Source organism: Somniosus microcephalus, chromosome 6, assembly GCF_052327205.1.
Source record: "Somniosus microcephalus isolate GS21.2 chromosome 6, FLI_Smic_1.0, whole genome shotgun sequence".
NCBI classification, from domain to species: Eukaryota; Metazoa; Chordata; class Chondrichthyes; order Squaliformes; family Somniosidae; genus Somniosus; species Somniosus microcephalus.
Genome location: NC_140992.1, coordinates 192,247,214 through 192,274,063, shown reverse-complemented (window position 1 = coordinate 192,274,063; position 26,850 = coordinate 192,247,214). Strand labels below are relative to the sequence as shown.

At 47.2% G+C, this 26,850-nt stretch overlaps 1 protein-coding gene across 1 annotated transcript; it reads left to right on the top strand.

Annotated features, from left to right (window-relative positions):
* The first annotated feature begins 812 nt into the window (after positions 1 to 812).
* Positions 813 to 16,080, top strand: slc7a6os (solute carrier family 7 member 6 opposite strand). The gene is made up of 6 exons (XM_085991120.1): positions 813 to 1,074; positions 4,934 to 5,215; positions 7,998 to 8,129; positions 11,215 to 11,433; positions 11,791 to 11,935; positions 15,923 to 16,080. The coding sequence occupies exons 1-6, from the start codon at positions 910 to 912 to the stop codon at positions 15,964 to 15,966; spliced, it is 987 nt and encodes a 328-aa protein (XP_085847246.1). The 5' UTR covers positions 813 to 909; the 3' UTR covers positions 15,967 to 16,080.
* The last annotated feature ends 10,770 nt before the right edge of the window (positions 16,081 to 26,850 follow it).

Below are 26,850 nucleotides of genomic sequence, written 5' to 3'. Positions count from 1 at the left end.
CATAATTCCTGAATTCATCTGCGATAGTCAAGAAGTTTAGGAACTCGTCTGTCTGAGGCAAGAGCCTCATAATTGCCATGATAGAGCACAGAAAAGCTGGATAATCATTCCCTCCAGTTCATGGAGGGAACATCCAATATCCAGTGTTGGTGGAGCATGCTAACTTCCCAGCAGTTAACAGAGAGAGATTCTCTTCCTGGTGATAGAGGAAGAATCCTGAAGTAGTCTCCAGGTCACAGGGAAAGCAGTGTGTGGGGGGGCTGAACCAATGCATCCAGTGGGGGCAGGGTCAGGCTCTGGATCCAGTGCAGACGGTGGGTGGGAGCAGGGTGAACCTCTGGATCCATTGCAGACAGTGAAGGCGGGGTGAGGCTCTGGATCCAATGGGGGGTGGAGTGGAACTCTGGATCCAGTGGGGGCAGGGTGGAGCTCTGGATCTAGTGAGGGGTGTGGTATAGCTCTGGATCGAGTGGGGGTGGCGCTCTAGATCCAGTGGGGGGGGGTGCGTCTCTGGATCCAGTGAGGGGCAGGATGTAGCTCCGGATCCAGTCGGGGTGGGGTGTAGCTCTGGATCCAGCGGGGGGCGGGGTGAAGTTCTGGATCCAGTGGGGGTGGGGTGCAGCTCTGGATCCAGTGGGGGGAGGGGGCTTGAAGCTCTCGATCCAGTGAAGTTGGGGCGGGTCACTGGATCCGGTGGAGTTGGGGCGGGGCTCTGGATCCGGTGGAGTTGGGGCGGGGCTCTGGATCGAGTGGGGGCGGGGTGGAGCTCTGGATTCAGTGGGGGCGGGACAGGGTTCTGTATTCAGTGGGGGCGGAGCTTTGGATCCAGTGGGGTTAGGCCCTATTTGAGCGGCGTTGTTTTCTCAGGCAGTGAGCGTAGAGCTGGCCGAGTCCTCCTCCTCCCCGGCCATGGCGGTCGCCCTGTTGCGGGTGAAGCGGAAGCGCGGCGAAGAGCCCGCCGAAGCCCTGCTGCTGGCCTGTAAGCGGCCGCGGGCTGGCGGCGAGCCCGGGGAGCAGCGCTCGGGACATGTTCTTCGGACCCTCTTCAAACTGGCCGCCACCCTCGGCGCTCAGGTAAGGCCGGGCCGGGCTGGGCTGGGCCTCGGGCTTCGTGCGGCCACAGCGAGTCCTCAACAACCGCCGATCATCTGAGCGATGCGGCAACTCACCGCGTCACACTGTATAAAAATTATTAAAGAAAGTCAGGCGACACAGAAGCTGGAGAGACCCGGCTCCGGGCAGAGGGAGTGACCGTGAGCCGCGGACCGACCTCCCGATACCAGCAGACTGCGAGCAGCAGAATAATACACGGCTCCTCCTGTGAGCAACGCCGCGGGAGCTCGGCCAGCAGTGTCGGTGGGCCTCAACAACAGGCCACAGCCTCCCTGCCCCTTGACAGGCTCCTGGGGGAGGGATTGGGCCACAGTCACTGCCGCTCCCCATTAAATTAGACCCAAACCCCAGCTTTTCCATGAACTATTCCGAAGGCCCGGGACAGCCAGTGTCACCGGGTGCCTCCTAAAAGAATATATCTTTTCAAAACTGTAAATAAATCGTGCTTTGACGGTAACCTATCTTTTTATAACTTCGTTCCCTTGATGGTTGCTCTGGCAATGTTACTAATGTGGAAAAGTTTACTAATTTTGATAGAATCATAGAAATTTACAGCACAGAAGGAGGCCATTTGGCCCATCTTGTCTGAGCCGGCTGACAAACAGCTATCCACCCTAATCCCACTTTCCAGCACTTGGTCCATAGCCCTGAAGGTTATGGCATTTCAAATGCATATCCAAGTACTTTTTAAATGTGATGAGGGTCTCTGCCTCTACTTCCCTTTCAGGCAGTGAGTTCCAGACCCCCCACCACCCTCTGGGTGAAAACATTTCTCCTCAAATCCCCTCTAAACCTCCAACCAATTACCTTAAATCTATGCCCCCTGGTTATTGACCCTTCTGCTAAGGGAAATAGGTCCTTCCTATCCACTCTATCTAGGCCTCTTATAATTTTATACACCTCAATTAGGTCTCCCCTCAGCCTCCTCTGTTCCAAAGAAAACAACTCCAGCCTAGCCAATCTTTCCTCATAGCTAAAAGTACCCAGCCCAGACAACATCCTTGTAAATCTTCTCTGCACCCCCTCTAGTGCAATCACACCCTTCCTGTAATGTGGTGACCAGAACTGTACACAGTATTCCAGCTGCAGCCTAAATAGTGTTTTATACAGTTCAAGCATAACCTCCCTGCTCTTATATTCTATGGCTTGGCTAATTAAGAAGGCATACGGGATACTTTCCTTTACCACCTTATCTACCTGTCTTGCTATTTTCAGGGATCTGTGGACGTGCATTCCAAGGTCCCTCTGATCTTCTGCACTTCTCAGTGTCCTACCATTTATAGTATAGTCCCTTGCCTTGTTAGCCCTCCCCAAATGCATTACCTCACACTTCTCTAGATTGAATTCCATTTGCCACTGTTCTGCCCAGTCCATTGATGGCTTCCTGCAGTCTGCAGCTTTCTTCATTATCAATCACACGGCCAATTTTTGTATCATCTGCAAACTTCTTGATCATACTTTCCTACATTCAAGTCCAAATCATTGATATATACCACAAAAAGCAAAGGACCCAGTACTGAGCCCTGCGGAATCCCACTGGAAACAGCCTTCTAGTCACAAAAACACCCTTCGACCATTACCCTTTGTTTCCTGCCTCTGAGCCAATTTTGGATCCAACATGCCAGTTTGCCTTGGATCCCATGGGCTTTAACTTTTGTGACCAGTCTACCATGCGGAACCTTATCAAAAGCCTTGCTAAAATCCATATAGACTACATCAAACACACTACCCTCAACGACCCTCCTTGTTACCACCTCAAAAAATTCAATTAAGTTAGTCAGGCACGACCTTCCCTTGACAAATCCATGCTGACTGTCCCTGATTAATCCGTGTCTTTCTAAATGAAGATTTATCCTGCCCCTCAGAATTTTTCCAATAATTTTTCCACCACCGAGGTTAGGCTGACTGGCCGGTAGTTACTCGGCCTATCCCTTTCTCCATTTTTAAACAACGGTACCATGTTAGTAGTCCTCTGGCACCACATCTGTAGCCACAGAGGATTGGAAAATGATGGTCAGAGCCTCTGCTATTTCCTCTTACTTCTCTTAACAGTCTGGGATACATTTCATCCAGGCCTGGGGATTTATCCACTTTCAAAGATGCTAAACTCCTTAATACTTCCTCTTCCACTATGTTTATTTCATGTAATATTTCACACTCCTCCTCCCTGATTGCAATGTCTGCATCATCCCTCTATTTTGTGAAAACAGACGCAAAGTATTAATTACGAACCATACCCATGTCTTCCACCTCCACACACAGGTTACCGTTATGGTCCTTAATAGGCCCTATTCTTACTTTAGTTATCCTCTTGATCTTAATGGGCCGGATGTTCCGTTCCCACGGGTGGGTACGCGTTGTGTACCCACCCGTAGGGACATTGGAAATGACGGTTTCAGGCATGCACTGCGCATGCGCTGGAAACCGGCATTTCCGATCTGTCAAGAAAGCCCTTGACAGATCCTCTGGCTGCCCGAGAGAAGGGCCTCTGCAGGCAGATAGTTCCGCTTTTTGGAGACCCTCCGCCCGCAGAAAACACTTACAATTCTTGTGCCTGGTAAAAGCAGGCGTTTGGCCTGTTTGTGCTGGCCTGCTTTTACCAGGATAAGAGTTGAAAAAAGTGAAAAAAACACTGATTTATCATTTAAAAATACTTTAAAGAAAGGTAAGTTTATTTTTAGCCCCGTTAAAAACTTTAATTTTTTCTCACAAATTTTAATTTTTGTTTAAAATACTTAATTTATGTAATTTCAAGTCATTTTAAAAATATGTTTTTTAAATAATTTATTTGAAGTTTTACTATGTTTTGGGGGTGATCTCCATTCATATGTTTAACAGGTCTTCCTGTCAAATGTATGAAGGGAGATTCCCTTCTGTGATTGGCTCCCCATGGCCCACGTGATCCCAGGGACACTGCGAACTACCTGCGCCTCTGGGATACGTGGGCCCTGCGCACCGGCAGTTTGGAGAGGCCCAGCATCGGAACTGTGCGCCTCCCGGGAGCCCTCAGGTGAGGGCGCAGATTTTTCTAGATTGCAGCCCTCCGCCCGCGGGAGGCCTGCGATCGGAATTTCTGGGCCATTAATGTATTTATAGGATGTTACAACGCAGGTTTGGCCTGGCCGCAGGGCACCAATATGGAGCTGTCTAATTCCATGGAAACATTCTATTGACAGTTTTACTCAGCAAGGCATGCGGGTTGATGGTTGCTCAGATACTTGACATGAAAGGAGTTTAGCGCATTTATTTCTCTGTGATTTTCTTTGAAGCAAAGCTGAGAAAGCATGTTGTGTAGTTGTTAAGGGGCAGTTTCAGGAGGAGTAAGTGAGGTGAGATCTTGACGCAAACCATTGACCAGCAGTGCTGAAATATGCATTTATTAAAGGTGAAAGTTTAGGAGAAATATCTTTTGTTTAAGGTATTTCCCTATTTTATGCAAGAAATAATAGGCTGCTGAAGGGATGTTTAAAGCCACTCTTGCAGTATCACTGATGGGAGATATCCCATGTGTCCATTAAAAAAAAAAACCAGCAGGGCCTGCACCGTAGCCCTACCTAGCGTCTGGAACCAATATTAATGGCAGGAATGCAAATTTCCAGGAGATGGAGGAGCATTTTGTCATCAGTAATACCACTGTCGCGGCCTGGCATAAAAATTGTGTTTTTTCTAATATGAAAGCAAAATTCTCCTCGGCCTATTACTTTCTTTGATCAAATGGAAGAGGACTTCCCTTCTTTAAATGCATGAATAATCTATACACAAGCAGTTTGATAAATTGTGTACTGTAACAGCAGAGGGATTGACTGCACTGTCTCTGTAGGATGACCCTGTTCAGAAGCACGTGAGAGAAGCAATCTCTAAAGACAAGGCCTTGCTGGCCCTTTATCCCTCTGGGACCAGTGCCGAACGTATCCAACTCTGTGCACGAGCATCTCGCCAGGCAGCCAGTCAGGATAGTCGGTACAAAGTCATCGCTAGCCACAGAAGAAATCTTTCCACAGAAGAGGTTTCTGAACCTCAATCAGGTGATGTGAAGGATGCTCGAAAGTGTGGAACAGAAACCTCTGGAGCTCAGTGTGAACGTGACCGAGACAGCTGGAAGGTAATGTGACTGCCTCTACTAAAGAGACAACTGTATTAAAAATTGCCTGTCTGTAGCGAACAGTAGTTGATGTAAGACTCAGTAGTAAATGGAAACTACTGCTGACCAATGATCTAACAATTACTTTCTCAAGTGACATTTTGTGTGAGTGATTTATGAGAAGCTTCAGAACATTTATCATATCTCACTACTGGCCAGGATCAGTTCTGTTTATCATTCGTCGCTTCCCCAGGTTTCTCCCATCCTCTCTTAAAGGTGCTGTGCCATGCTGGAATATATTTACACGGGTGGCAACAGCCTTTCAGTACCTTCCATAAACAGGCGTTCTTCATGTAATATCTCCAAATTTGCAGACGACACAAAGCTGGGTGGGCGTGTGTGCTGTGAGGAGGATGCCGAGAAACTCCAGTATGTTTTGGACAGGTTGGGTGATTGGGCAGATGCATGGCAGATGCAGTATAATGTGGACAAATGCAAGGTTATCCACTTTGGTGGCAAAAACAGGAAGACAGATTATTATCTGAACGGCAATAGAGTGGGAGATGGGGAAGTGCAACGAGACCTGGGTGTCCTTGTGCACCAGTCACTGAAGGTAAGCATGCAGGCGCAGCAGGCGGTTAAGAAGGCAAATGGTATGTTGGCCTTCGTAGCGAGAGGATTCGAGTACAGGAGCAAGGATGTCTTGCTGCAGTTGTACAGGGCCTTGGTGAGACCTCACCTTGAGTATTGTGTGCAGTTTTTGGTCGCCTTATCTGAGGAAGGATGTTCTTGCCATGGAGGGAGTGCAGTGAAGATTCACCAGACTGATACCTGGGATGGCAGGAATGACGTATGAGGAGAGATTGGGTCGATTGGGCTTATATTTGCTGGAGTTTAGAAGAATGAGGGGATCTCATTGAAACTTATAAAATTCTAACAGGACTAGACAGACTAGATGCAGGAAGGATGTTCCCGATGGCAGGGGAGTCCAGAACCAGGGGTCACAGTCTAAGGATAAGGGATAAGCCATTTAGGACAGAGATGAGGAGGAATTTCTTCACCCAGAGAGTGGTGAACATATGGAATTCTCTACCACAGCAGGCAGTTGAGGCCAATTCATTAAATATATTCAAGAAGGAGTTAGATATATTTCTTAAGGCTAAAGGGATCAAGGGATATGGGGAGAAAGCAGGGACAGGGTACTGAATTTGGATGATCAGCCATGATCTCATTAAATGGCGGAGCAGGCTCGAGGGGCCGAATGGCCTACTCCTGCTCCTATTTTCTATGCGTAAATGTAGACAGTGAGTATTGGTAAACTGTTTGACTGTGGAGCGCGTCTGGAGATCCCAGCTAAGCCAAAAATCTGCACTTTCCAGCAGGACTGTCACTGGATAGAAATCGGGAGTAGAAAGCTGGCCATTATTCGCCCCCCCATCTCCCTAGCTTTAGGAACAGTGAGGCTAATTTGTTGTGCCCCTACCACCCTCCTGGCTGAGATCAGAGAACTTTGCAGAGACTAGGGCTCAAACCACACCATGCAGTGCATTCACCCACTGAGCCATTGGAAAATGTTGGTGGCACAATTGTATTTTCAACTGCGTTATAGATTCTAAATAACTTGTTTCTTTTGGTTCAAGATTTCATAGAACAGGCAAAAGAACTGTGGTAATAATACGGCATTCAATTTGGGTTGTTAGCAGCACGGTGGTTTCACTTGCAGCAAGGTTGATGGCTAAGCTCCATCTCCCATAGCATCAATCTCATTCAACACTTTTTCTGGAACAAGGCAGCAGCAGATGGTCTGACACATTCAAGTCGTGTGGTGTTGCAGGGAACAGACACAAGGCTGTCCCTTAGAGTTAAAGGATTGAGTTATGAGGGGGGAAACTGGGCTCATCAGCTTTGGAAAGAGGCCACTTAGAGGGGACTTGATAAAAGTATAAAAAGATGTTAATGGCACAGAGAAGATTAACCTGGAGGATTATTTTTAAGACATGCTTGGCTGGGGAGTCTAGAACCAGGGGCCTCAGGATAAAGGGTCGGCCATTCAGGATTGAGATGAGAAGAAATTTCTTCACTGAGGGTGGTGAATCTTTGGAATTCTCTACCCCAGAGGGCTGTGGAGGCTCAGTCATTGGGTTTATTCAAAACAGAAGTCGATAGATTTCTGACCAGTAAGGGCATCAAGGGATATGGCGATAGGGCCGGTGAATGGAGTTGAGGCAGAAGATCAGCCATGATCTCATTGAATGGTGGAGCAGGCTCGAAGGGCTGAATGGCCTCCTCCTGCTCCTCTTATGTTCTTAAGCCTGGAGACTAGAACAAGGTTAAAAGCAATGAAAGGAAATCTGGGACTGATGTTAGGAAGTTCTTCATGCAAAGAGTGACCTGTACTTGGAATGGCCTTCTGGGTAAGGTAGTAGAGAGGAAAATCTTAGAATTATTCGTCAGTTAGATGATGTGATGGTGATTGTAGGTCTTTGTTCTGAAAGGATCAGCTCATTTGGGATGAATGGCCTCCCTCATTTCTATTGATCTTGTGTGAAGGATCAACAGGGGGGGGGGCACAAGAAGAGAGAGAGGAGAGTGATGCTTTGTGGGAGGAAAAGAATGATGGCTGATGTCCAGATAGTTGGAATGGGTAATGTAGCACTGAGTGTTCTCGGGTCTCACCGCAATACTGAGATGGACTCAGCAGGGGGGAGTATTGAGTTCTTCCTGACTTGGGCAGAGCTTGGTTTCACATAAAATTCATGACTTGTTTTTATATAAGTATGTATTGGTGGTGCTTGTTTTAAAGAAAAGCGACACAACTTCTGGAAGTAACAAAGATGGCATTGGGTCTGCAGCGGAATTCCAAGTGTTTGATATTGTCCAGCATGATGAACAGCTTGAAAAGGATGAAGGAAGCTCAAAACACAAAGGTTGTAAGGTAAGGCCAGGCACTTGTGAAACTGATCTGAACTGTTGTGAAATTATCTGATATGTTTTGCTTTCATAGAATAATTGAATCATACAGCACAGAAGGAGGCCACTTGGCCCATCATGCCTGTGCCGGCTCTCTGAAAGAGCGATCCAATTAGTCCCACTCCGCCGCTCTTCCCCATAACCCTGCAATTTTTTCCCCTTCAAGTATTTATCCAATTCCCTTTTGAAAGATACTATTGAATCTGCTTCCACCACCCTTTCAGGCAGTGCATTCCAGATCACAACAACTTGATGCGTTAAAAAACAAATTTTCCTCATCTCCTCTGATTCTTTTGCCAATTACCTTGAATCTGTCCTCTGGTTACCAATCCTCCTGCCAGTGGAAACCGTTTCTCCTCATTTACTCTATCAAATCTCCCCTTATCCTTCTCTGCTGTAAGGAGAAAAACCCCAGCTTCTCCAATCTCCACATAACTGAAGTTGTTAATCCCTGGTACCATTCTAGTAAATCTCCTCTGCACCCTCTCTAAGGCCTTGACATCCTTCCTAAAGTGCGGTGCCCAGAATTGGACACAATACTCCCAACTGAGGCCTAACCAATGATTTATAAAGGTTTAGCATAACTTCCTTGCTTTTGTAATCTACTTCTATTTATAAAGCCAAGGATCCCGTATGCTTAATTTCACTTCATGCAGTAAAGAGTATTGTTTGTATGTTCTGTGATTATGTTGGGTTGTGATTATAGCAGGGCTGTTTCAGACCAATATTTTTGATGGTAGTGACACTGGAGCTGATGCTCTGTGTACAGCCTAGATTTTGCTATTGGGAATACCTCACGGGCATGCAGAATCTGGTAGCAAATATGTTCTTTGGTGAGTGACTCCTCAGTGCTGAGGTTAAGCTGATCTTCACCAAGTTCCAAGGAGAGCCAATATGCCACACAGGCCATTCCTAGTCTTGCTTTTAAATCTAAGCTTCCTTGACAGTCTCTGGACAGGAAAAGTTGGCACATAAACAAGGTTTGTTTAGGGGGAAAAAGGCTTCTCCACAAACCAAGTGCCAACTCCCATGGGTTCCAAGAGAAGGAATTAGCTGCTGCCTTTCTGTCCATTCCGTAATATGAAGCTGAGGTATTTGTTATTGATAAGATACTGTCCACTATCAGGGCAGATTGCTTCATGTCACAAGTCAGTGGAAAATAGTTCCCAGTGGTGCCTGGTTGAAATTCAATCCTTCAGCTCTGTGCATTTAATCATGAATGATCAAACGGGCTGGTAAACTCTACATGGGCAGAAGCCACATGCCAGGTTGGAAGCAGTATTCTGGTTGATATAATGTTGGAGCCCTCACTGCCCTCTAACTGACCACTGGTGCTACCCTCTATAAAAGGCTTGTCTAGTTGGATGACAGATAGGGCAGGGTGCATAGAAACATTTTTCAGTCCACCTGGCATATAAGTGGGCTGGAGCAGGATATCCGATATACTTGTTTCAGGCTCTGGTCCAAAGTGGGTCAGTTCTGACAATAGACGCCATTGGTCTGGTACATCAACAGAAAGGAGGAGATGTGGTCCATGTTATCTGTAAGGATGTCCTGAAAATTGGGCACTGGGTACATGAGGAAAGGGATCATCATTGACAGATATGCTTAAATTCTTATTTCTGTTGATAGAATGGTGTGAAGTTAGTTTGGGAATTCGGCCCAATTCCCATTCACTATAACAACAGTAGCTACTGCTGTTTTAGATGGTACATGTATTCTTAGATTAACTCTACCAGTGTCTTCTATTGGGGGGAGCGCTACATGGTTTTGACCACAGTATTCTTTCCTATGCCTCCAAGCTTTATGTATCTGTCCACATCCCCTTCCCTCCTTCATGCCCTCTGTCACTCAAACCCTTCCTGTCCCTGATATTCCTTGTCCATGCCAGATGCAACTCGATAATGTTAATATCTCACTTGTTTTGTGCGCTACTTTTTTCCTGAAGTTTATTGACTCGTGTTGGAGTATGAGTCCATGGCTGCTGGATGCTCTGTAGTACCTTACTCGAGGCCATTCTTGTGCAGGTTGGCCAGCTATTTGACCATTGGGTGCACCACATCTGAGCCTGATTCTGTCATTGAGTTCTGACGAAAGGTTAACGACCTGAAACGTTAGCTCTCTTTCTCTCTCCACAGGAGGCTCCATGAATATCCCCATCCTCAATGATAGTGGAGCCCAGCACCCGAGTGCAAAAGACAAAGCTGAAGCGTTTGCAGCCATCTTCAGCCAGAAGTGCCGAGTGGATGATCCATATCGGCCTCCTCCTGAGGTCCCCACCACCACAGAAGCCAGTCTTCAGCCAATTTGATTCACTCCACGTGATATCAAGAAACAGCTGAGCGCACTGGATACAGCAAAGGCTATGGGCCCCCGACAACATCCCGGCTGTTGTGTTGAAGACTTGTGTTCCAGAACTAGCCGCGCCTCTAGCCAAGCTGTTCCAGTACAGCTATAACACTGGCATCTATCCAACAATGTGGCAAACTGCCCAGGTATGTCCTGTCCACAAAAAGCAGGACAAATCCAATCTGGCCAATTACCGCCCCATCAGTCTACTCTCAATCATCAGCAAAGTGATGGAAGGTGTTGTCGACAGTGCTATCGAGCAGCACTTACTCACCAATAACCTGCTCACTGATGCTCAGTTTGGGTTCCACCAGGACCACTTGGCGCCAGACCTCATTACAGCCTTGGTCCAAACATGGATAAAAGAGCTGAATTGCAGAGGTGAGGCGAGAGTGACATTACATGCTGGCCTTGCCAGCAACGCCCACATCCCATGAACGAATAAAAAAAATGCTGTCTAACTTGAGTATTTCCAGCATTTTCTGTTCTTATTTCAGATTTCCAGCATCCGCAGTATTTTGCTTCTGATTCTGTCATCACCTGACATTCACATAAGAACAATAGCCCCGGATGATTTTCCCTCTTCTTAACCCAATGGTGGTCGAATGCCATAGTGGCTGAGATCAGCTGCATATTTTCTTAGCCAAATGAACCATCATGGGAAGCCCATTATCTTACTTGTAGGATTTGTTCTATTTTAGGATCCTGGTCCAGGGCAGGACGACCCTCAGGCAATTCTGTGCAATTCTGTAAGAATGATCCGGGAGAAGCTTACAGTGTCGGATTCTGGTCAAGGGTCAGAGCACCGGGAGAATATGGAGGAGTACGTTTATGATATATATTACACTGACAGCTACATTACTGGAGGTGGGATCCAAGACATCCTCTCGGTGGTACCATATTTTGAGGAGAATGAACTGGTGAGTTAGCAGTTGCACAGCCTGCTCCATGTCGAGTTATTTTCTTTGTTTGTGAATGTAGCAACAATTGAACACATTGTTATTCAGCAAAGTGTTGCTTGTTTGCTACGAAACAAGGCAGGATTGCAAGATGTCACACTTGAGTGTAGTTTCTAGAAGTAAGTAACTCTGAAGACAATGTACAGGGTGATTCCAGGTTGTCCATTACAATTGATGGCCCTTGGACCTAATGTCACCAGAAGACTATAAATGACTGTGTGCAGACTGACCAGCATCTTTGTGGCCTGGACAGTGGTACGTCTGTGCAAACTGATGGGCATGTTCTTGGTACACTGTGTGACACTGCTTGTGTTACAGGTTGGCGAGGAAGTGATTGCAGATGAAGCATATGAGGATGAAGATGATGAGAATGAAGAAAATAATTGGCGGAATGATTACCCAGATGAGGATGCGTTTGCTGAAAATTACTGGAATAGTGGAGAGGATATGGAGGAGGAAGATGGTGACTACTGATTAATTTCCCTGACAGTGACATTCTATTTGTATAAATCATGTCAATGTATAATAAAATGGTGAAAAGCTACAATCGATTCATTTGAAAATATTACTGATCCGTTACAAGTGAAAATGGTTCTGGTGTCTCAAGTATATATGCTTCTTTCATAAGTATCTTGCACCTACTGTAAGGCAGAAGTATGGTTGGCCATTATGAATGTTAATAATTGAAGTGGAGAAAGTAGAAATCAACAACTGGAATTTCCACGGGTGTTCTTTGGATCTTTTTTTAAATGTATTCATTTATGGGATGTGGGTGTCGCTGGAAACACCAGCATTTATTGCTCATTCCTAATTGCCCTTGAGAAGGTGGTGGTGAACCGCCTTCTTGAACCGCTGCAGTACATGTGGTGAAGGTACTCCCACTGTGCTGTTAGGGAGGGAGTTCCAGGATTTTGACCCAGCGACGATGAAGGATCGGCGATATACTTCTAAGTCAGGATGGTGTGTGACTTGGAGGGGAACTTGGAGGTGGTGGTGTTCCCATGCGCCTGCTGCCCTTGCCCTTCTAGGTGGAAGAGGTCGTGTGTTTGGGAGGTGCTGCCGAAGACGCCTTGGCGAGTTGCTGCAGTGCATCTTGTAGATGGTACACACTGCAGCCACGGTACGCCGGTGGTGGAGGGAGTGAATGTTTAAGGTGGTGGATGGGATGCCAATCAAACGGGCTGCTTTGTCCTGGATGGTGTCGAGCTTCTTGAGTGTTGTTGGAGCTGCACTCATCCAGGCGAGTGGAGAGTATTCCATCACACTCCTGACTTGTGCCTTGTAAATGGTAGAAAGGCTTTGGGGAGTCAGGAGGTGAGACACTTGCCACAGAATACCTAGCCTCTGACCTGCTCTTGTTGCCACAGTATTTATGTGGTTGGTCCAGTTAAGTTTCTGGTCAATGGTGACCCCCCAGGATGTTGATGGGGGATTCGGCGATGGTATTGCCGTTGAATGTCAAGGGGTGGAGGTTAGACTCGCTTGTTGGAGATAGTCATTGCCTGGCACTTCTGTGGCGCGAATGTTACCTGCCACTTAGCCCAAGCCTGAACGTTGTCGAGGTCTTGTTGCATGTGGGCATAGACTGCTTCAGTATCTGAGGAGTTGTGAATGGCACAGAACACTGTGCAGTCATCAGCGAACATCCCCATTTCTGACCTTATGTTGGAGGGAAGGTCATTGATGAAGCAGCTGAAGATGGTTGGGCCTAGGACACTGCCCTGAGGAACTCCTGCAACAATGTCCTGGGGCTGTGATGATTGATCTTCAATCACAACCATTTTTCTTTGTGCGAGGTATGATTCCAGCCAGTGGAGCATTTTCCTCCCCGATTCCCATTGACTTCAGTTTTACTAGGGCTCCTTGATGCCACACTTGGTCAAATGCTGCTTTGATGTCAAGGGCAGTCACTCTCACCTCACCTCTAGACTTCAGCTCCTTTGTCCGTGTTTGGACCAAGGCTGTAATGAGGTCGGGAGCAGAGTGGTCTTGGTGGAACCCAAACTGGGCATCAATGAGCAGCTTATTGGTGAGTAAGTGCTGCTTGATAGCACCGTCGATGACGCCTTCCATCACTTTGCTGATGATTGAGAGTAGACTGATGGGGCAATAATTGGCCGGATTGGATTTGTCCTGCTATTTGTGGACAGGACATACCTGGGCAGTTTTCCACATTGTCTGATGGATGCCAGTGTTGTAGCTGCACTGGAACAGCTTTGCTAGGGGCGCGGCTAGTTCTGGAGCACAAGTCTTCAGCACGATAGCCGGGATGTTGTCGGGACCCATAGCCTTTGCTGTATCCAGTGCGCTGAGCCGTTTCTTGATTTCACATGGAGTGAATCAAATTGGCTGAAGATTGGCTTCTGTGATGGTGGAGCCCTCAGGAGGTAGGCCGACATGGATCATCCACTCGGCACTTCTGGCTGAAGATGGTTGCAAATGCTTCAGCCTTGTCTTTTGCACTCGTGCTGGGCTCCATCATCATTGAGCATTGGGATATGCAAGGAACCTCCGCCTCCTGTTAGTTGTCCACCACTGGATGTGGCAGGACTGCAGAGCTTTGATCTGATCTGTTGATTGTGGGATTGCTTAGCCCTGTCTATGGGGCCCATGCTGCTTCTGCTTTTTAGCATGCATGTAGTCCTGTGTTGCAGCTTCCCCAGGTTGGCACCTCATTTTTAGGTACGCCTGGTGCTGCTCCTGGTATGCTCTTCTACACACCTTATTGAACCAGGGTTGGTGATGGTAGAGTGAGGGATATGCTGGGCCATGAGGTTACAGATTGTGGTGGAATACAATTCTGCTGCTGCTGATGGCCCACAGCACCTCATGGATGCCCAGTTTTGAGCTGCTAGATCTGTTCTGAATCTATCCCATTTAGCACGGTGGTAGTGCCACACAACCCGATGGAAGGTGTCCTCCGTGTGAAGACGGAACTTCGCCTCCACAACGACTGTGCGGTGATCACTGCTACCAATACTGTCATGGACAGATGCATCTGCGACAGGTAGATTGGTGAGGACGAGGTCAAGCTGGCTTTTCCCTCATGTTGGTTCTCTCACCACCTGTCGCAGGCTCAGGACTCGGTCAGTAGTAGTGCGACCGAGGCACTCTTGGTGATGGACATTGAATTCCCCCAGAGTACATTTTGTGCCCTCGGTACTTCTTCCAAGTGGTGTCAACATGGTGGAGTACTGATTCATCAGCTGAGTGAGGTTTCCTTGCTCATGCTTGGCCTGAAGCCATGAGACTTCATGGGGTCCAGAGTCAATGTTGAGGACTCCCAGGGCCACTCCTTCCCGACTGTATTCCACTGTGCCGGCACTCCTGGGGGGTCTGTCCTGCCGGTGGGATGGTGATGGAGGAGTTTGGGACATTGGCTGAGAGGTGTGATTCTGTGAGTATGACTGTGTCAGGCTGTTGCTTGACTAGTCTGTGGGACAGCTCTCCCAATTTTGGCACAAGTCCCCAGATGTTGGTGAGGAGGACTTTGCAGGTTTGACTGGGCTGGGTGTGCCATTGCCATGTCCGTAGTCGATGCCGGGTGGTCTGTCCGGTTTTATTCTTACTGTTTTTCGTAGAGGTTTGTTACAACTGAGTAGCTTGCTAGGCCATTTCAGAGGGCAGTTAAGAGTCAACCAAATTGCTGGTGGGTCTGGAGTCACATATAGGCCAGACCAGGTAAGGACGGCAGATTTCCTTCCCTAAAGGACATTAGTGAACCAGATGGGCTTTTATGACAATCCAACAGTTTCATGGTTACCATTACTGATATTTTTTATTACAGATTTTTATTTAATTAACTGAATTTAAATTGATGGGATTTGAACTCATGTCTATGGATCATTTGCCCAGGTCTCTGGATTACTAGCCCAATGACATTACCACTACGTTACCGTTCTCCTGTTGGAACTTCGGTGGAAGATTGAGAGAACCCCAAAGAAACAACTGTTTATGGGGTTTCACTGGGGTTTCCGCCAGCATTACAATGAGAGATCTACTCCAAGGTGTTTTCATCCTCCCACGAAAGCACTGACTCTGGCTGGGATACAGTTCTAGAGGTGCGGGCAATCCTATGGTATCTTGCCCACGTAGTTATTCTTTATGTGTGAGCATAGACTTTGAATTTAACCATGACATTATATCTTGCCCTTGCTTCATATCTGCACACTCACATTTTCCAGGGGATTCACTGGATTTTGATCTGGAGCAGGAATGCTGGCTGACTCTTCCTGCCCTTTACCCACCTCTCTTAATTGTGAAGGGGTCTTGAAGCCAGCTCTACAGGCTTCCAGTAAGATTGTGGCTGGACTTGGTTCTTAGACTGATTTGTGTATTTTTGGCATCTTCACAATAGGAACTAGCTTTATTTGAGAAGTGCTTTAGAAAATTGATATAAAATTTGTTCAGCTAGACTGTTTTCTAAACCAAGTTTATTTTCATTTTCCAGGCCATAATTTATCCGATGAAGAAGATGATGCATTTAATCTCTGATGTCCTCATTCCTCTATCAATGTACAATTGACCTTTGATCAAAAGCAAAGAGTATTTGTGAAGATGTTTATTTCTTTGGTTTATTTTATTAAAATCTTGAATAAAAACAGAAAATGTTGGAAATACTCAGCAGGTCAGACAGGATCTGTGGAGAGAGAAACAGTTAACGTTTTAGGTTGATGACCTTGCGTCAGAACTGGAAAAAGTTAGAGATATAACGGGTTTTAAGCAAGTACAGAGGCAGGGAAAAGGAGGGGAGGAAAGAAGAAAAGGGAAAAGTCTGTGATAGGGTGGAAGGCAGGAGAGATTAAATGTCAAAAGAGATGATGGTGCATGGCAAATGGTGATGGTAATGGGACAAGTAAAGAAACAAAAGATGGGTCCAGAGGAGGTGTAAATGGGAATGGCAGAATCATCAGCAACAGCTGTCGTCCGGAAAAAGCGGGCAGAGGTCATGATCTGAAGTTGTTGAACTTCATGTTGAGTCCAGAAGGCTGTAAAGTGCCTAATCGACAGATGAGGTGCTGTTCCTTGAGCTTACGTTGAGCTTCATTGGAACAGTGTAGGAGGCTGAGGACAGAGAGGTCAGAGTGAGAGTGGGCAGAGAATTAAAATGACAGGCGACCGGAAGCTCGGGTCATGCTTGCGGACTGACTGGAGGTGTTCCGCAAAGCGGTCACCAATCTGCAATTGGTCTCCTCGGTGTAGAGGAGACCACATCATGAGCAGCGAATACAGTATACTAAATTGCAAGAAGTGCAAGTAAATTGCTGTTTCACCTGGAAGGAATGTTTGGGGCCCTGGATGGTTGGCAGGGAGGAGGTAAAAGGGCAGGTGTTGCATCTCCTGCACGTGCATGGGAAGGTGCCAAGGGGAGGGGGTGTTGGGGCAATTGAGGAGTGGACGAGGGTGTCACGGAGGGAACGGTCTATTTGGAATGCTGAAAGTGGAGGGGAAGATGTGTTTGGTGGTGGCATCACGCTGGAGGTGACGGAAATGGCGAAGCATGATCCGTTGAATGTGGAAGCTGGTGGGGTGGAAGATGAGGACAAGGGGAACCCTATTGTGGTTCTGGGAGGGAGGGGAAGATGTGAGAGCAGAAGTGCGGGAAATGGGACAGACACGGTCGAGGGCCCGGTCTACCACAATGGAGGGGAATCCTCGGTTGAGGGAAAAGGAAGACATATCGGAAGCACTGGTATGGAAGGTGGCATTGTCAGAACAGAACAACGGAGACAGAGAAGCTGGGAGAATGGAATAGTGTCCTTACAGGAAGTAGGGTGGGAGGAAGTGTAGTCAAGGTAGCTGTGGGAGTCAGTGGGCTTATAGTAGATATTGGACAATAGCCTACCCCCAGAAATGGAGATAGAGAGGAAAGGAAGGAAAGAGTTGGAGATGGACCATGTGAAGGTGAGGGAAGGGTGGAAATTGGAAGCAAAGTTGATTAAAAAATTTCCAGTTTGGGACGAGAGCAGGAAATGGCACCTATACAGTCATCAGTGTATCAGTTAAAAATCTTAACTTGCTTGAATTTGAAAATATTCAAAGTTGCTGCTGGCATTGAATGAATTGGTTATTACTGAACCTGCCATCAACTTAAGAATAACACCACAATGCACAATAAATGTGCAGTAACAATATTACATACAGCAGGAATCTAGCGGGTATTACAAGTTACAAATTATTTACAGCACAGAAACAGGCCATTTGGCCCAACAGGTCCATGCCGTTGTTGATGCTCCACACGAGCCTCCTCCCATTCCTCTTCATCTAACCCCATCAACATATCCTATTCTTTTCTCCCTCGTGCTTTTCCAGCTTCCCCTTGAATGCATCTGTGCTTTTCGCCTCAACTACTTCCTGTGGTAGTGAGATCCATATTCTAACCACTCTGGGTAAAGAAGTTTCTCTTGAATTCCCTAATGGATTTATTAGTGACTCTTATATTAAGGCCCCTAGTTCTGGTCTCGCCCACAAGTGGAAACATCTTTTCTATGTCTATCCTATTAAACTCTTTCATAATCTTGAAGACCTCTATCAGGTCACCCCTCAATCACTTTTCTAGAGAAAAGAGCCCCAGCCCGTTCAATCTTTCCTGATCGGTATAAACACTCGGTTCTGGTAATTCTAGTAAATCTTTTTTTGCACCTTCTCCAATGCCTCTATATCCTTTTTATAATATGGAGACCAGAACTGTACATAGTACTCCCAAGTGTGGTCTAACCAAGGTTCTATACAAGTTTAACATAACTTGTCTGCTTTTCAATTCTATCCCTCTAGAAATGAACCCCAGTGCTGTGTTTGCTTTTTTTTAATGGTCTTATTAACCTGCGTCTCTACTTTTAGTGATCTGTGTATCTGTACCTCAAATCCCTCTGCTCCTCTACCCCATTTAGACATTTGTTTTCCAAGGACTATGTGGTCTCCTTATTCTTCCTACCAAAATGTATTACCTCATACTTAACTATATTGAAGTTCATTTGCCAATTACACACCCATTCAGCAAGTTTATTAATGTCTTCCTGTATTTTGTCACAGTCTTCCTCGGTATTAACTACCCCCCCCCCCCCCACAAATTTGGTGTTATCGGCAAATTTTGAATTTGTACTTCCGATTCCCAAGTTCAAATCATTTGTCTAAATGGTGAACAACAGTGGTCCCAGCACTGATCCTTGTGGAACACCACTTCCCACCATTTGCCAATCCGAGTAAACTACCTTTAACCTCTACTCTCTTTTCTGTTTTGTAGCCAGATTTCTAGCCATTGTGTTACTTGTCTCCCGACTCCACATGTTCTGACCTTAGCCTCGAGTCTGCTATGTGGAACCTTATCGAAGGCTTTTTGGAAATTCAAATATATTATGTCTGCTATGTTACCCTTATCTACCCTCTCTGTTACTCCTTCAAAGAATTCAATAAGGTCGGTCAAGCATGACCTTCCCTTTTGGAATTGGTGCTGACTACTATTATATTTTCAGTTTCGAGATGTTTTTCTATTACATTTTTGATTAAGGATTCCATTATCTTTCCTTCCACTGACATTAAACTAATTGGTCTATAGGAACAAAGAAAAGAAAGACTTGCATTTATATAGCGCCTTTCACAACCTCAGGACATCCCAAAACATTTTAGAGCCAATGAAGTACTTTTAAAAAATGTAGTTACTGTTCTAATGTAGGAAACTCGGCAGCTAATTTGCGCACAACAAAATACCACAAACAGCAATGTGATGATGACCAGATAATTGTTTTTCTTAGTGATGGTGATTGAGGGATAAATATTGGCCCAGGACACTGGGGATAACTCCCCTGATCTTTTGCGAAATAGTGCCATGGGATCTTTTACATCCGCCAGAGAGAGCAGACGGGGCCTCGATTTAACATTGCATCCAAAAGATGGCACCTCTGACAGTGCAACAGTCCCTTAGTACTGCACTGGAATGTCAGCCTAGATTCTTTTTTGTGCTCAAGTCTCTGGAGTGGGACCCACAACCTTCTGACTCAGGCGAGAGTGCTATCCACTGAACCACGACTGACACTATAGTTCCCTGGGCTTGTTCTATCTTCCTTTTTATATATAGGAATAATAACATTAGCTGTCTGCCAGTCCACTGGCACTAATCCTTTTTAATGAATTTTTATTTATATGTAATAGTGCCTCTGCTATCTCTTCCCTAACTTCTTTTAATATGTGCAGATGCAATCCATCTGGAATGGGGTTTAATCCTCTAAGTTTGATCAGTTTATCAATGATCTCTTCCAACCACCCCCCCCCCCCCCTTTCTATCTTAAATGTCTTTATATCCTTTTTGACCTCTTCTAATGTCATGTCCACCATATTAGTCTCCCTGGTTAATACTGAGGCAAAGTAATTATTTAATATTTCTGCCATTTCGCTGTCATTACCTGTGAGTTTATCGTATGTATCCCTTAGTATTCCTATCCTGATTTTTCCTTTATTTGTGTGTCTGTAGAATACGTTACTGTTTCTTTCTATATTCCTTGATAATTTTAATTTCATAGTTTCTCTTTGTCTTCCAAATTTTTTACTTTCCTAGGCTTTTCGTATTCCCTTTCGTCATCCTCTCCTTTGCTGTCAATGTATTTCGTGTATGCCTTTTTGCCCTTATTTCTATATTCATCCATGGTTTGTCAATACTGGCTAGTTTGTTCTTGCATTTTAGTGGGATATATTTTACCTGGATGCTCTTGATCACCGTTTTAAATGTTTCTCACTGCTGTTCTATTTCTTTGTCAGTAAATTTTACCAGTTTATTTTCCCTGGTTCCATTCTCATTCCCTTAAAATCAGCTTTTTTACAATTTATTACTGTGGTCTTTGTCTTACTTATGTCCTTCTCAATCTTTATCTTAAACCTTATTATGTTGTGATTGCTATTACCTAGATGTTCCCCTACACTTACTTCTCTCATCTGTTCTGGTTCATTCCCCATTACTAGATCCAGCAGTGCTCCCTCTCCTTTTGGGCTTTTTACATGCTGGGTAAGAAGAGTCTTGCACACTGATATACCTATCAATTCCTCCAATAAAAGGCGAAGAGTTACAAAGGTGACTAAAGGTTTTTATTGACTAAATAACAGAGCCCACTCTCGTGGGTGATCCGATCCAAGCAGGAGGAATACCAGCCAGTCGCTCACCTTTATACCTGGCCTGGTGGGTGGAGCCAAGGCGGAGTCGGCAGTGGTCATCCCAGGTATAGCAGTGTGGCAAGAGGCGACCTCGTACCGTGATACAATAGTGGTCAGTGATACAGTTATAACGAACAGTGGTGAACAGTGCTAACTACTAACAGTGATACGATAGTGAACGTGGTTTACCACATTCACCCCTTGTTTAGAATTAAGTCCGGCGGGGTGAAGTGTACTACCAATTCTGGTAGGTCAGTCTGTCCGGAGGCTTCGTAAGCCTCTCCGATCGCCGCAGCGGTGGTGTTGCCTTATCCGGTGCTGGTGCCTTATCCGGTGTTGATGCTGGTGTTTGCGTGGTCGGCGAGGGCTCGTGGGGTTCCGGCATGCCGTCTACCTGGGCTGAGGTTGGGGGGGGTGGTGGCGGTGTTTCCGGATCGGCTGAGGGTGCGAGGTCTCGTAGGGAGACAGTGTCCTCCCGCCCGTCTGGGTACACCACGTAGGCGTACTGGGGGTTGGCGTGCAGGAGGTTCACCCTCTCGACCAGGGGGTCCGTTTTATGGGCCCTCACGTGTTTCCGCAGCCAGACCGGCCCCGGGGCGGTCAGCCAGGTTGGTAGAGTGGTTCCCGTAGTCGACTTCCTGGGGAAAACGAACATTCGTTCATGGGGGGTGGTGTTAGTGGCCGTGCAAAGTAATGACCGGATGGAGTGCAGCGCTGTCGGGAGGACTTCTTGCCAGCGGGAGGTTGGGAGGCCCTTAGACTTTAAGGCTAAGAGGACAGCCTTCCATACCGTCGCGTTCTCTCTTTCCACCTGACCGTTACCTCTGGGGTTGTAGCTGGTGGTCCTGCTTGCTGCAATACCTCTCTCTAGGAGGAATTGCCGGAGTTCCTCGCTCATGAAGGAGGAGCCCCGGTCGCTGTGTATATAGTTCGGGAACCCGAACAAGGCGAAGAGGGCATTCAGGCACTTAATGACCGTGCTACTGGTCATGTCGGGGCAGGGGAAGGCAAAGGGGAAATGGGAGTACTCATCAACGATGTTGAGGAAGTACACATTACGGTCAGAGGACGGGAGGGGCCCCTTAAAGTCGATGCTCAGGCGCTCGAAGGGGCGGGTGGCCTTGATCAGGCTTGCTCGGTCCGGCCTATAGAAGTGCGGTTTGCACTCCGCACAGGTCTGGCAGTTCCTGGTCATGGTCCTGACCTCCTCGATGGAGTAGGTCAGGTTGCGGGCCTTAATGAAATGGTAGAGTCTGGTGACTCCGGGGTGGCAGAGCTGGTCGTGGAGGGTCTGAAGCCTATCGATATGCGCGCTGGCGCATGTCATTCGTGAAAGGGCATCAGGGGATTCGTTCAGCTTGCCTGGCCGGTACAAGATCTCATAATCGTAGGTGGAGAGCTCGATTCTCCATCTCAAAATCTTGTCATTCTTGATTTTGCCCTTCAGCTTATTATTAAACATGAAAGCCACCGAACGCTGGTCGGTGAGGAGGGTAAATCGTTTGCCTGCCAGGTAGTGCCTCCAGCGCCGTACTGCCTCCACGATCGCCTGGGCCTCTTTCTCGACCGACGAATGTCGGATCTCGGGGCCCTGTAGGGTCCTTGAGAAGAAGGCCACTGGCCTCCCCTCCTGGTTTAGGGTGGCGGCTAAGGCGAAGTCGGATGCGTCGCTCTCCACCTGGAAGGGGATGGACTCGTCCACTGCGTGCATCGTGGCCTTGGCTATGTCTCCCTTAATGAGGGAGAAGGCCGCGCACGCCTCCTCCGTGAGGGGGAAGGAAGTGGCTTTCAGGAGGGGTCTGGCTTTGTCCGCGTAATTGGGTACCCATTGGGCATAGTAGGCAAAAAGCCCCAGGGTTCTCCTAAGTGCTTTAGGGCAGTGGGGGAGGGGTAGCTCCATGAGGGGGCGCATTCTTTCTGGGTCGGGGCCGATGATTCCGTTCTCCACTACGCAGCCGAGGATGGCAAGGTGCGTGGTGTTAAACACGCATTTCTCCTTATTGTAGGTGAGGTTCAGCCGTTGGGCCGTACGGAGGAATTTCTCCAGATTCGCGTCATGTTCCTGCTGGTCGCGGCCGCAGATAGTGACGTTATCTAGGTAGGGGAATGTAGCCTGCAGTTCGTTCTGGTCAACCATCTGGTCCATCTCCCTTTGGAAGACCGAGACCCCATTAGTGACACCGAAGGGGACCCTAAGGAAGTGGTATAGGCGCCCATTCGCCTCGAAGGCGGTATACTGGCGGTCCTCAGGGTGGATAGGGAGTTGGTGGTAGGCCGACTTCAGGTCGATGGTCGAGAATACTTTATACTGTGCAATCTGATTGACCATGTCAGATATGCGGGGGAGGGGGTATGCGTCCAGCTGGGTATATCTGTTTATGGTCTGGCTGCTCCTGCTGCTGCTGTGGGGAGAGAGAATTGCAGACGGAGTGAATACACATGCTGAAGATGGGCTGCTGAGATTTTAGTGTTTTTAGTGTCTAAAGTGGGGAAAAAAAAGTTTCATTTCATTTCAATTTTTAAAAAGGTTTTAAAATTAAATTTAGTTCTAGTTAAGTTAGTTTAGTTTAGGTTAGTTTAAGTTTAGATTAGTCTAGACAAAGTAGAGAAGGAAAAGACCGCCAGAAAGACTACCAAAGAAAAAAAAAACCCAGAGGAAAATAGAGGAAAAAAAAAGCCAAAGCAAAAAAAAAAAGAAACAAGAGAAGAACTACACAAACCAGTGAACGGCAGCCACACGGGGCTTCAGCAGCGGTGGTTGAGTCGGCGGCATCGGGACCGAGTTCGAGGAGGCGAGGTGACTCGGGCCGCAGCCCAGCGGTCCAGCAACCGGCACAGCCGAGGGGACTCGGGCCGCATCCCAGAAATCGGAATGCAGCCCGGCAACGGGCACAGCGGAGAGGACTCGGGCCGCATCCCAGAAATCGGCACAGCCGAGGAGATCCGGAACGCAGCCCGGCAATCGGCACAGCGGAGAGGACTCGGGCCGCATCGCAGAAATCGGCACAGCCGAGGAGATTCGGAACGCAGCCCGGAAATCCAGCAATCAGCACAGCCGAGGGGACTCGGGCCACAGCCCAACAATCCAGCACGGGAAAGGCCCGAGGAGCCAGGCCAGCAGGCACAGAGACCTCTGAGGAGAAGGAGAGCAACCAGAAGGCTCGCAACCAAGACCGTGAGTACAGGGCCCAGGGAGGGAGGCCCAGGGAAAGGCCCGAGGAGCCAGGCCGAAACAGAGGCCCAGAGACCTCTGAGGGGGAGGGGAACAGCCCGAAGGCACCGGGAAACAGTGGCTCACAGACTCAGACCTGAGAAGGGTGAACCCAGGAGCCGAGGCCCAGGGACCACGGGGTCGGAGAGGGGGACCGGGAAAGTTCGCGAACAGGGAGAGGGTAACACCAAACCCGGGGCCCCAGAAAAGCTTATTCTAAGATCAACAATACTTTACCAAAAATGAGCGAATCAGAAGATCCACAACAGCCCCGCTTCCAGATTCCCCCCAACACCACAAAAAAAGCTATAAAAACGATCAAGCATGCTCAGATGAGAGAAAAACCAGAAACTCTCTTTACTGACTGTTACAACAATGGGACAAAAAGTAACCTCATATTCTACTCAGATCAGCCAGCGGCTTGGATCAGAGCAATAAAATCACACTATACCAGTGTTAAGCTAAAAAATACCGCAAATGGGTCCATAATGAAAATTAACACACCAGGAGACAGTTCAATCACGACTGTCAACGCGTACAATACCGGAACAATATTAGTGCAAGGCAACCTCGACAAATTTGCAACGGCCTTCAGGACACTGAAAAGATCAACTACGAGGGGAATGAACAGCCCCAGAGTGGCCCGCACTCCCCCCAACATTGACAACTTACCAGGAGAAAATCTGCATGGTCAAGGGATGAACGAGCCACACAGTTCAAACCAGACACTAACCCCGGGGAACCACAGCCACACGATACAACTGACAAACCCCAGCATAACTACCACGGAGGAAGCCACACATAGTTCCCCTACCATTCCCAGCCCACCAAGAGAAGAGCAGCATAGCCAGGAAGTGAGTGAGCCTTCCAGGGCCGACCAGCTTAGCCAGGAAGTGAGTGAGCCTTCCAGGGCCGACCAGACACATACCCCGGGATCACACAGCCAGATACAACCAAAAGATAAATTTTATCAATTAGAGATAGAGATGGTTAAACTTAGAGAGGAGGTCCTCAAATTGAATGACAAACAAAAGCAGGAGAGGGAGAGACACAAGAGAGAGCTGAATAGACTTGATAACCAGGTGAATCTACTTAAGAATCAGGTGAAAGAGCTGCAGGAAAAAGAAGAGAGCCATAGAGGAGAGAAAACACCATTAGACCAGCAACCAGAGACTAGAGATAAGACAAGACAGAGCCGGACGGAACGGCTGCACTCCCACACGGAACAAAAGCAACAGACACACAATACAAGGGGTGCCACACAGACCGACCAGCATGCTGACTCGCAATCTTCCCCCACCACCATGGAACCACAAGCGAGCCGCTCACAAGAGGTACGCACACACCAGACACCCCAGCCCAGCACACACACTATGAGTCCAGGCGAAAGCCACCAGACAGTAAACACAAACAAGGCTGACGTCATAATACTCATAGACTCAAATGGGAAATTTCTATGGGAGAAAAAGCTCTTCCCTAGAAGTAAAGTAGAAAAGATTTGGTGCCCAACAACAGACAGAGCCATGGGATGGCTGACCAAAGCCAGATTAGGCTCCCCCCAACACATAATAATACACACGGGCACAAATGACCTAAAGGCCAAACAGAAAGAGGTAGCAACATCGCTCAGAGCAATGATTAGGAAGGCAAGCAGTACATTTCCAAACACTAGAATCACTGTTTCCACAATATTGCCGAGAACAGACTTCAACAACAACACAATTCATGAGATAAATGCCAGCATAGCAACAGAATGCGAATCAAACCACAACGTACACCTGGCCCAACACCCCACCCTCGATGAAGAATGTCTTTACGACCACGTCCACATCCAAAGGCAAAAAATATCGATCTTTGCTAAAGCCCTGAAGGACGTCGCTTTTAACCGGGTCCATACCCAGACTCCAAGAGGACCCCCCCCCCGACCACCAGAGATCAGCGGGGTACATATCAGGAACACTACAAAGACCACCACCACACCAACCGAGACCGGAGAGGATCCCCATGCAAAACAACATTATCAGACCTGCACCACTCCTGTCCCACAGGGGAATAGGACCGCTACCAGCCAGACAGAGGGAGAGATGCACAGGACGTACACAATACCTCAGACAGAAACAATCCATTAAGAGACAATAAGCAGATGTGCAGCAGCATCTACTTCCGCCTTATGGATCAAGGACTAATTAATAGAAAGAACTGTAACCAAATTGTATTAACTTTTGTAGACAACTGGGGTGATCTTTTTTTTCCCCACACTTAGACACGACAAACACGTACCACTCTTTAACCTATCATAGAAAAAGATAAAACTTAACATGAAATCCTTATATATTTCGACCTGGAATATCCAAGGTCTACGCTCTTCACTGCGAGAAGTGAAGAGTAGGACCCCAGAGTTCATAGAGGAAACTAAAGATCTAGATATTATCATTTTACAGGAAACTTGGTATAAAGGAAAAGGACACACCGGCTGTCCCCAAGGGTACACTGAGCTAGTGGTCCCCTCCAATAAATTACCAAGTGTAACCCAAGGCAGAGACTCCGGAGGCATACTGATCTGGTTTAAAACAGAACTTAAGAATTACATCAAATTTATAAAAAAGGGCAAAAACCATATGTGGCTCAAACTTGAGAGGGAGATTATCTCAAACACCCAAGATGTTTACATTTGCGCACTTTATATCCCTCCAATCGATTCCCCGTACTACAAAGAGGACACCTTCTCCAACATGGAGGGGGAAATTATCCAATACCAGGCCCAGGGGAACGTGTTGATCTGTGGGGACCTCAATTCAAGAACGGGCGAAGAACCAGACTTCACCAATAATCAGGGAAACAATTACGTATTCGGGAATAACCACTTTGACATCCCTTCCCTTCCATACAGGCATAACTGCGACAAGCAGTCAAATACCAACGGTAAACAGCTACTACAGCTCTGTCGAAACCTGGGTCTGTACATTGTCAATGGTAGGTTCATAGGAGACCTCCTAGGAAGATCGACCTACTGCTCACCTCTTGGC